The sequence below is a fragment of the Cervus canadensis genome, chromosome 18, assembly GCF_019320065.1.
Source record: "Cervus canadensis isolate Bull #8, Minnesota chromosome 18, ASM1932006v1, whole genome shotgun sequence".
Classification (NCBI taxonomy): Eukaryota; Metazoa; Chordata; class Mammalia; order Artiodactyla; family Cervidae; genus Cervus; species Cervus canadensis.
Genome location: NC_057403.1, coordinates 38,074,365 through 38,085,961, shown reverse-complemented (window position 1 = coordinate 38,085,961; position 11,597 = coordinate 38,074,365). Strand labels below are relative to the sequence as shown.

The following is an 11,597-nucleotide window of genomic DNA, read 5'->3' as shown; positions in this document are numbered from 1 at the left end:
GTATTCTCACTAAACCTTTTAACCATCCTCTCAGTTATAAAAGTGCTGCATATTCTTTGTAAATACCAAACAATAAAGAAAGGCAGAGCACAGAGAGACAGTCTTACATTACCTGGTCCCATCCTCCGCCCCCACCCCCTACTGTGCTGGCTGCCATGTGGTGTCCAGGCTGCATCTTCTTCATGAACGCCCCACCCTGGCAGGGAAGGCCCTTAAAAGCAACAGCCCTTTCAGACATCCAGGGCTCCGCTGGGCAGACTGAAACAGGGGTACCCAAGCCACAGTGTGCATCTGAGAGCTTGTTAAAACGCACTGCCAATTCGGCAGCTCTGGGGAAGGCTGAGAACGTCATCTCCAACAAACTCCCGGGTGATGCTGCCGTTGCAGGGACCACACTTTAAGAACCACAGCACTGAAGGAACCGGGGCCTCCACTGGCCCAGCGACATCATTAGCAAAGGAGAAGCTAAAGGAGAAGCAATAGGACACAAGCCCAGGGGACAGAGGAACAAGGCACAGAAAGTGTATGGACCAGCCTTGTTTTGACCTCTTGAGTTCACTTACCACAGCAGCGATTTCTGCTCCGGTCTTGTGGTTTAAAGCAGCCAGTACGATCGAAGCAATAAAGAAAAAGAAAGTGCTGAGTCCAGTGTTGACCAAATCCTAAAGAATAAGATAAAGTCACTTGAAAAGGATCATTGTAGGTTTTGTCTGAAAAAACCACTGAAGAACTTTTGACATAAAAAGCACAATACCCAGCCTCTCTGATGGCTCCTTATTTTTGTTTTGGTGGCCCAGGGGTATTGATTACACAGAGGAAGGCAAAGAGGATGCTATTAATCCTCTTAAATTTAATAGTTAATAATGCTGCTTGATAAACCACCACAGAAAAAATCCACATTTTAACCAAACACATCATGTTACCATTTCTTTCTTTCTTCTTTTTTGACCTTGCCTCAAGGCATGTGGGATCATTTTTTCTGACCAGGTATTGAACCCACGCCCCCTGCAGAAGAAGCTCAGAGCCTTAACCACTGGACCACCAAGGAAGTCACCATGTTAAATTACCATTTATTAATGACCTATTATAGAAACCAAACTGCTAACCCACAAGGATACATTCACTAATTACCAGGTAGAGTTCTATTGTCTTCTTTTCAAAACACGTTCAAATGCTCTTACGGACAAGAATGGATTTAAACTGGTGAAACCCCTTCATGCATTTGTGACATATAGAGAGTACTGCTTTCAGACCTAAGAACACACTTAGCCAGGCCTCACACTTCTCTTCCTTGTGCGTGGTCTCTCAAGTCTCCACGATGCTAAAGCCTATAGGATTTTCCCCTAAGCTCCTTGCAAAGCAAATCAGGTTACAAATCCAACGCTTCAAAGATTTAGTTCCTGTCTTACTTGTCCAGGGGAATACAGCACAGTGATTCATAGAAACACCCAGACGAGAGTCCTAACCAACCACAACTGTGGATGGGCCACTTTGCCTCTCGTGTCATTTGTGGGCACAGCCTCCCACCCCTCCGGAGTTGTTTCAAGGACTGGGTGGAACAGCGTACATGAAAAGCCAAAAAGCCAAGCGTGTGCCTAGCCCACACTTAGGGTTCCCTGCACGTTTATTGTTACTTCTGGTATTTCCACTTGTGTATTAGGCCCCCACAGCTTGGGTCATACCAGAGCACCTCTATGATCTCTACAGCAAAAGAGAAACCAGGCAAAACCCTACACTGCTTAGGCGCTAGCTCAACTGTATCATCAACACCAGGTGGGTCCTGCCGGCTGGCCTGGCTTTGGGGGCCATCTCCTCCTTAAAGATGGCAAAAGGCAACATTCACCTCCTAACAGTCCTGAGCCCTGTAGCAGCTCCTGCCACACTCCTGGCCAGCGCCTCTGCCCCTGCTCATGGACATCAGTGAAGTACAACTACAAACTCTACCCAGAGAGGTCTACCAGCAGCACAGTGTTCAGTGGTGACCAGCGTGAAGCCAGGACAAATGTTTCACGTTAAACCTGGACGCATTTAGTTACACCCAACTCTGGGTAAGGAGCTGCAGGGATAAAGACAAATATACTTTCTAAACCAAAGGCTACTCAGAAACAGGGGAAAATGTTTTTATGATAAAATGCTGAGATTTTGAAGAGGTTCATGTGTCTATAGCTACACCACCCTGAACATGCTCAATCTCCTCTGAAGATGTGCATGTTATTTGTCTATGAATTCCACATTTGGAAATCTTAAACAGCATACTTCTTCAATCCAGTTCAGTGCAGTCGCTCAGTCGTATCCGACTCTCTGCGACCCCATGAATCTCAGCACGCCAGGCCTGCCTGTCCATCACCAACTCCTGGAGTTTACTCAGACCCATGTCCATTGAGTCGGTGATGCCATCCAGCCATCTCATCCTCTGTCGTTCCCTTCTCCTCCTGCCCCCAATCCCTCCCAGCATCAGGGTCTTTTCCAATGAGTCAACTCTTCGCATGAGGTGGCCAAAGTACTGGAGTTTCAGCTTCAGCATCAGTCCTTCCAATTAACACCCAGGACTTATCTCCTTCAGGATGGACTGGTTGGATCTCCTTGCAGTCCAAGGGACTCTCAAGAGTCTTCTCCAACACCACAGCTCAAAAGCATCCATTTTTCGGCGCTCAGCTTTGTTCACAGTCCAACTCTCACATCCATACATGACCACTGGAAAAACCATAGCCTTGACCAGACAGACCTTTGTTGGCAAAGTAATATCTCTACTTTTTAATATGCTATCTAGGTTGGTCAAAACTTTCCCTCCAAGGAGTAAGCATCTTTTAATTTCATGGCTGCAGTCACCATCTGCAGTGATTTTGGAGCCCAGAAAAATAAAGTCTGACACTGTTTCCACTGTCTCCCCATCTATTTCCCATGAAGTGATGGGACCAGATGCCATGATCTTAGTTTTCTGAATGTTGAGCTTTAAGCCAACTTTTTCACTCTCCTCTTTCACTTTCATCAAAAGGCTTTTTAGTTCCTCTCCACTTTCAGCCATAAGGGTGGTGTCATCTGCATATCTGTGGTTATTGATATTTCTCCCGGCAATCTTGATTCCAGCTTGTGCTTCATCCAGCCCAGCGTTTTTCATGATGTACTCTGCATACTTCTTAAATCATCTTAAATAGCATACTAGTTGCAAAAAGGTCTAAGCATAAGGATGCTCATCATGTTATTTAAAAGAGTGAAAAACTGAAGATAAAATACTTAAGAATCAAGGACTTGTTAAGTAAAATGCTATTTCCAGTTGGAACAGTATGCAGTCCTTAAAACTAATGATACAGTTATATTTAACATGGAAGACACTCAAGATAGTTCAAATGGGAAAGTTTGACTTTAACAGTTTCATTTTTTGGCATTCACATATCACAACATACATCTACTTGTGAAAGACAGTCTAGGGAATTCTAGAGTATTACACCCCTGTATTAAGTGGTTACCCCTGGACGGCTGCTATCACATATGATTTTAATAACAGCTTTATTGAGATGTAATTCACCACAATCTAATTTTAGAACATTTTTAGCACTTCCAAAACAAACCTCATACTCATTAGCAGTTAATTCTTCATCCTTTCCCTGAATCCTAGGCAACTACGAATCAGTTTTCTGTCTCTAAGGATTTGCTTATCCTGGACATTTCATATAAACAAGAAACTTCTTTAAAAGAAAAAATAATCCAGGGACTTCCCTGGTGGTTAACAACCCACCTCCCAGTGCAGGGGATTCGGGTTCAATCCTTGGTGTAGGAACTAACATCCCATATGCTGGCTGTGGGGCAATTAAGCCCATGCATCACAACTGCTGAGCGTGTGCCACAGCTAGAGAGAGTTCTCACACTGCCACGAAGACCCAGTGCAACCAAAAATTTAAAAAAAAAAAATCCAACTTTCAGCTGCTCCTGAAAAATTGTCCTTAAAAGTCCCGTGAAGTAACACAACTGGCTGGGACTTAGTAGGAGAACCACCTCTGGGTCTCACGGACCGCTGGCCCATCTCCTCACTTGCCCATTTCCATCACATACCCAGCCCCCCAGGGCCGAGTCCACGATCCTACTCCAGTCCCAGAGAATGGGCCATCCTTCAGCATGCCCCACCCTTCCATACCCTGTGCCCAGCAAGCACCTATTCATCCCTTGAGGCTCAACTGGAATCTGGCATTTCCTCTGAATTTCCCCAATTGACCTGTTCCAGGCCCCCTCCCCTGAGGAACCCACTGTGTTCTCCCAGACCTCACACAAAACTGCATCACACACGGCACACATACCACGGAAGAGCAGCAAGCATCTACCCTGGGCTTGCTTTCAGTTCCTGAAGCCTGGCCCCGGACAGGTGTTCACCACCACTGGGCTCTGTGACTGGCTGAAGTCAGTTCTACACACCCATAAGAGAGGAGGTTTACAACCCTTCAGCCCATACTGCGCCCTGACGGCCCCAGTACCGTGAGATTGATCACAGTACTGATGAGAGAGTGATAGAGACACAGTACAGGGACAAGGTAGGTAATTAAATCGCTGATCCCACTAAGGGATTGTAAGTAAAAAAAAAATATGGGAGACCCCTATAAGTTAATAATCACTTAAGAAAACGGGTTTAAAAAAAAAAGAAAAAAGGTTTGCTTAACTACAAAACCAAGCAGGCTTCCTGAGCAACAAAACCGTGCGGTGAAAGCATGAGACATGCCCCAAGACAATAAAACAATGGTGGCATGAGACCCACATCCTGCCCAGTGAGCTCAATAAGTTAATGACCCCTAGGACATGCTCTTTGCACACATAAAAAAACAACAATTAAAAAAAAAACAACAACAACAATTTATGGAAAGGTGACATTTCAAAGTAAAGACCCTCATTGTACTGAGACCTGAAATAAAATGTCCACAGTGCCATGACCATCTTGGCTTGATTAGGTAGGGACAACAAAACTCCCCCACTCAACCTGGAGGAGGAGCTGATGATGGAGGCGTGACATCTACTAAAAAAAAAAGAAAATGAGGAAAAAGAAGTCGTCTTTTTCCCCTCCCACTTTTTCTTTGATTATAAAACTGTAGCCCTCTCGCCCAGCTGCTTATAAGCCTCACAAGCATCCTGTTCTAATAAATCACTTCTTATCTATCACTTTGCCTCTCGATAAATTCTTTTTGCACTGAGACTTAAAGGACAAGAACGCCTCTGTGGAATGGTTTAGTCACTAAGTTGTGTCTGACTCCTGCAATCCCATGGACTGTAGCCCAGTCCATGTAGGACCATGTAGGACCAGGCTCCTCTGTTCATGGGATTCTCTAGCCAAGAATACTGGAGCGGGTTGCCATTTCCTTCTCCAGGGGATCTTCCCAACCCAGGGATCAAACCCAGGTCTCCTGCACTGCAGGCAGATTCTTTACCTTCTGAGCTACCAGGGAAGCCCCTTTGGAGCCCCCTGAAACGCCACCTTATGGTTTCAGGGGCAGCTACCATCTATAGAGAGCCTACTGTGCCAACCATACAACCCCCAGTGTTGCACTGAGTCCTAACCAAATTAGGATCCAAGACACCTCTAATGAAGGGCCTTGAGGAAGTTGAGTTCTAGAAAAGATGAGTTTGGCATAACGAAAAATATATATTTGGTCTGTGTCCCAGATTCCTTAACATTTCCTGAGTGCCCTTAGTTGCCCTTTAACCTGTGGGGTCTGCATTAACTCCAGGAGTTACTGTCAGAACTAAATTGAATTGCTGAATACCCAAGAGAATCCCCATGGACAGAGGAGCCTGGTGGGCTACTGTCCATGGGGTCGAAAGAGTCGGACACGACTGGGCGACTAAGCAAATTACTCTGTGTGGAAAAACTACACAGATTTGGTGTAGGGAAAAAAAAACACCACAACCTATATATTTGGTGCCAAAAGTAGTGTCAGAAAACACCACACAGTCAGTCACAGCGAAGCCTCAGGACTCTGCAGGTGGCCCCTCTGGGTGACTCCAGACTGTTCTCAACTCACCATAGCACCCAGCCTGGGTTCTCAGGTCAGGAGACACCTGTGAGACGAGCAGAGGCCACAAAGGCCATCTAAGAAGGAACACAAAGAGGAAGAAGAAAAACAGACTGTGGTATCATCAGAGGCAAGAGAAGAGAGTGGGGCAGGATAGAGAGTGAGCAGAGCATACTCCAGGGCTGAAACGACTGGTGGGGGGTGCGGGACTGGGAAGTAAGCAGAGGACCCGGGAGCTCAGCAATCCCCCCGTGATCCTGACCAGAGGATTTTCAAGAACGGAGGGTCGGGAGAGTGGATGGCAGAGGGGAAGAGGTAGTCCCTGCGTTTGGAAGAGACACGTGGGAGGCTTGGAAGGTGTTGACACTGTCCTAACTCTTGACCCAGGGGTCTGGCTACATAGTCTTTATCATTCTTCACTAAACTCTACTTTGACTTCTACAGATTTCTCTGAATACGCTGTATTTGACAATAAAAGCAGAGAAAAGAGAGATCAGGATGTAGGGAAATAGAGCAGACATGTGCGGACCTCCCTCCTCTACAAAGTCTGACTGAGCTTCCAGGGCTGGAGGGCTCTGAGTGCCAGTTCCAGGGAGGGGGAGACCCCAGCGGTTAGTGGTAGGAAAAGGATGGAAGGACGGAGGGACAGGGTGGGAGAGGAGGCCAGGGGCACCACCCAGTCATCTGCCCCAGCCAACCGCATCCTAAAGGAAAGGAGGGATGTTAACTTTCCAGTGAAAAAGATGTGTTTTGATACAACCCCCAACATGTGGTTGCCAACTAGTGGAAAGACTTTTGCAGTTAAAACAGAAAAACTAGGTATTTAAGAAAGCTCACCAAATAGGTATTTCTGGAGATAAAGGCCTGAACAAATTAATCAGAACCTGAAGTCTTTTTTGTTGTTATGGTGATCTGGGATCAGGGGTCCTTTTAAAATTAACTGTTTATTTATTATTTTGGCCACACCACACAGCTGGTGGGATCTTAGTTCCTCAACCAGGGATTGAACCCGGGCCCACGGCAGTGAAAGTGCAGAGTCCTAACCAGTGGACTGCCAGGGAAATCCTGGTGATTCTTTCTTGAAAAAAAAAGAAATAATTGGAAGTGTAGTTGATTTACAATATTGGTTTCAGGGGTACAGCACAGTGATTCAGTATTTTTGCAGATTCTACTCCCTTATAAGCTATTGTAAGACAATGGCTATAATTGCCTATGTTATACAATAGAGTGAGGTATGAAGTCTTCTAACAGATTTGTGGCTATCAAATAAGTAGATAAGACAGAATTCAGGGTGTGAAGTCAAAGCTGGTGAAGTCTATAGGAGAATGACGTGGCTGACAGACACCAGTGGCCTCTGACTCACAGTAAAGTTACTATTTCTCATACTGGCAGCAGTGCCCACTGGTTTGGAACCTTTGTACACACTTGTCTCATTTTGTTCTTAAAACAACCCTGCAAGAAAAATGCTACCATCTCCACTTGGGGGCTCTAAGTGACTACTTGCCCAGGGTCATATATAGCTCTTAAGAGCCACCTCGGACTTGAATACAGACAGGGCGGCCTGACTCAAAGCCCCTGGGTCTTAATCATCCTAGCAGCTGCTTCTTTGTCAAACAGGATAAAACCAGTGTGGTTTTATTCACAGCCCAGCCCAGCGCCTCCCTCAAAAGTATTTACTTTGGCCTTAGACACTCCAGGGGTCTGGGTTTCCAATGTGCCTTGCCCCATGACGATGACCTTGCCCACGGAGCCTGCATGCTGGTTGGGGGAGGTTTGTGAGGCACTCTTGCATTGCCTACTGCCTGTTCATTACACTGTCAATTTAGATCACAACACTGGAAGCATTTTCTTTAACACAGACTTTATCTTAAGAAGAGCTGAGACACTCAAACCCGTCACCAAGAACTGTGACGAAATGCCTCCAGTAAATCTTGAGGTTTTAGAGCTTATTTCTTCCTTTTCAATGTCAGGACGAAACCAACCGAGTTTTCAATGGACAACTTTTCTAGCCCAGTTCTCCTTTTATTTTTCTTCCTAAAAGAGTCTGAATGACGCAGACAGCACTCTGTCAGGAAGACGATCACCTCTTGGTTCCCCCACACGAACACCATGGGAGTGGCCCTGCCAGGCAAGGTGACCATCCAGGCTGCCTCCCCGGGCTCCGGCACTCCAGGCCACGCTCGCCACAGTGCTGCACGGGCCAGCAGGAGGAGCCCGTGTGCGGGCAAGTGGTCTCAGAGTCCCTCCCTCCCAATCCAAGGCAGCTGATAGGGCCTGTCTGTGTCTCCCTAACTGGTTTTCTTTGAGCTCCTGCACGTGCTTATTTGCAAAGAAATATCAAGAAAACAAAGTGCTGTTAAGTTCACTCTTCCACTTGGCACAGTAGGGACAAGTAACACAAGTCCAGGAAAGGAGGTCTGGGAGTGACCGGCTCTGATCCCGTGCTGATCAGAGAGTAAGGCTGTCAGAGTCAAGAGCCCCAAACCATGAAGAGAAAAGGACACATTTCCTCAAGACTTGCTGATCAACCCAGCAAACCCTCTGGGACTTCCCAGCTGCTTTGAATTTAATAATAATAATATTCCTAGGTTTCACAAGTTAATGGCAATTTCATTCATATTTTCAGCTCTTCCTGAATCAGTACTTTTGCAAACGGCTTTCAGGTCCAGTGTGAAAATCTGCAAATGTATTCATTCCATGCTCTCTTTCCCATATTCTATAAATATCAACATTACCAATCGTCTCAAAGGATCCGCAAATCAAAATGACATCTTTAAAGAAGTCAGAATAATTGTTAAGTTTCTGTCATTAGTGAAGGTCCTATTAATTCTGTAGTCATGTTATTCAACCCAGGAAGGAAATTTAAAATTTCACAGTTGCATTACAAGGGAATATTTATGTATCAAAATGAACCGGAACCAAACATGTCATAGAATGATTCCTGATTTTCCTGGGAGCCGTGGAGCCCTTGATCCTTTCCTAGTCAGAGAACATGACTTTTACTCACCGTCAGGTTCCAGTTGATCTGGGGAATTCTCATGTGAAGGTTGAGGCTGAACAGAATCAGCAAGACTCCGGTCACCACAAACGCACTGCAGCTCACAAACTCAAAAAAGTAGAGGCCTTCACACGGGGAGCATTCCATGATGGTCTCTATGCAAATGAATGCGATCAGGGCCAAGATCTGGGAAGAAAATTGCAAAAACACATGTATGTGTATGGTTAGCACACGTCTGTAGACACACGTGCCTGCTGCCTTTAAAGAAAACTCAACCGCCACCACCACATAACAACCATGGAGTTTTCCCCCTGGGGACAGCAGTATCACGGACAGGAAAGTGACCTGATCCAATTCTTACATAAGAATAGGTACAGGGGCCTTAATGAAAAGATCAAATTCCTCATGTGAACAACCATGCCACCGCAGGATGCTGACACCAGTGCGGCCCCCCGTGAGGAAGCGGAGAGGAACAGGCTCAGAGTGTTTCTAGTTCTGCCTCTGCCACCAGTGAGCGGACACCACCTACGCGCGTTTCTCACTCACAGTCTCTATCAGGGTGATGTCAAACATTAACAGGGCAGGGTCCTGGGGGTGTCTGTGTTAAGATATTTGCAACTACCCTTGCTGGTTCAGCTGATGTCACACAGGCTGACTGAGACCTGTGTAAGGTCTGACAGTGAGGCTGACTGAGATGGCTTTAGAAGGACTTGTATAACCCCTCCGTTTAGAAGTCCTACCCCCAAATAAGGCCCACCTAATTAAATCATGTGTGAAAGGAGAAATCAGTGGCAGAGGATGAGACGGTTGTAGAGCATCACTGACTCAATGGACATGAGTTTGAGCAAACTCTGGGAGATGGTGAGGGACAGGGAGGCCTGGCGTGCTGTAGTCCACGGGGTCACAGAGAGTTGGACACGACCTGGTGCCTGAACAACAACTACAACTAATTTATGAGCCGTGCTTTTTAAAATGTTTATCATTGGAGGGACTTGCCTGGCGGTCCAGTGGTTAAGAATCTGCCTTGCAATGCTGGGGACAAGGGTTCAATCCTTGGTTGGGGAACTAAGATCCCATTTGCTGCAGAGCAATTAAGCCTGAGCACCACAACTAGAGAGTCAGGGTGCCCGAATGAGAATCCATATGACTCAACTACAACCGTCTGTGCCACAACTAAGACTCAGCACTGCTAAATGGATGAATGATTCTGCCTTGCAATGTGGGGGATGCAAGCTCATCCCCTGGTCGGGGAACTAAGATCCCACGTGCCTTGGGGCAACTAAGCCCGAGGGCCACAACTTGAGAGCCGGAATGCTGCAACGAAAGATCTTGTATGTTGCAACAAAGATCCTGCATGCCGCAGCTAAGACCTGATGCAGCCAAATAAATTTTTTTAAAGTTTATCATTGGATTTGATCATGAAGAGACAGCCTGGGAAGTTTATAAAAACATTTAAAATCTACCAACATTAGAAACACTTTCTTTCTGAAGGACCAAAGTAACACTCTAGCAATATGTCCTAAGAGATCAGAGATCGTGAAGGCAAACAGGTGTCAATGAAAATCACCAGGTCAACTTTTAAAGCGAGATTTTTGGAACAGGAGGAGGCCCAGGGACTGAGTTTAATGGCCCTGTGATCAAGGAAAAGTCACGTGGCCTTACACCTAAAACCAGACCAGTCTTGGGCTCCAGGCCTGTACCCTATACTTTTGTAACCCAGATCCTCACCACCTACCTACCACCTGTCAAGCCTATGCCAAAGCTTCCAGGCTGACCTCCGCCTCCAAGGTGGAGGAAGAATGGGCAGGCAGCTCTGTGGTACCAGGCCTGTCCTCAAGAACAGCAACATCAGCCTCACCAGGGAGCTCATTACAGATGAAAAAGCAGACTCTCTGCCTCCCCTCCTTGACCCCCAGAGTCAGAATCTGCTTTTTGACAAGATCCCCAGATGACTGAAGTGTGGGGAGAACAGAAGGCCCAGGCTACTCTGGGGCCCTTCTTTTCCTCTAGGGGTCCCACTTGTGCCTTGATCAGCTCACCTCCTCCCCCTGCCCTCCCTGATGTTGCTTCTCCCCGCCAGACATGACTGATCCCACCCTTCCCCAGGAAAACTTGGTCTGCGGTTGCATCCCATCTTTTATACCTGCCACTACGCACCTCTCTGCCTCCTGAGCTCTCGGAGGGCAGCGGCCAGCCCACCGCCCTCCACTCCCAAGGCACCAACCACGCGAACCTGCACAAAGCAGGTAAATGGGGGCTCAGGGAGCCACTACAAACCCACCCCAACAATTCCCGACAGACTCGTCAGTCTCCACATGAAAGGAAGGGAGGCTCTCCTTTTTCCATGCCTTTTTAACAATATGTAGTCTTTCCATATTTCCATGTCAACACGTTACAAATACGGCCTTTTAAGCACACACTTTCTGCTTCTCCTCATGGCTCTCCTAACTCTCTACAGAACCAGACACTTTATTTTTTTTTTTTAATTTATTTTTATTAGTTGAAAGCTAATTACTTTACAATATTGTAGTGGTTTTTGCCATACACTGACATGTATCAGCCATGGATTTACATGTAGAACCAGACACTTTAATTCTCCATCTGAA

At 46.4% G+C, this 11,597-nt stretch overlaps 1 protein-coding gene across 1 annotated transcript in view; it reads right to left on the bottom strand.

The window, feature by feature from the left end:
- The window catches only part of CMTM4 (CKLF like MARVEL transmembrane domain containing 4), a 71,060-nt gene that overhangs the window by 8,027 nt on the left and 51,436 nt on the right, over positions 1 to 11,597 (bottom strand). Inside the window, exons 2-3 of the mRNA XM_043436565.1 lie at positions 9,001 to 9,177; positions 564 to 662 (exon numbers count right to left, since the gene is read on the bottom strand). Coding sequence (XP_043292500.1) covers positions 564 to 662; positions 9,001 to 9,177 — 276 coding nt within the window. The remainder of the gene's footprint in view (positions 1 to 563; positions 663 to 9,000; positions 9,178 to 11,597) is intronic.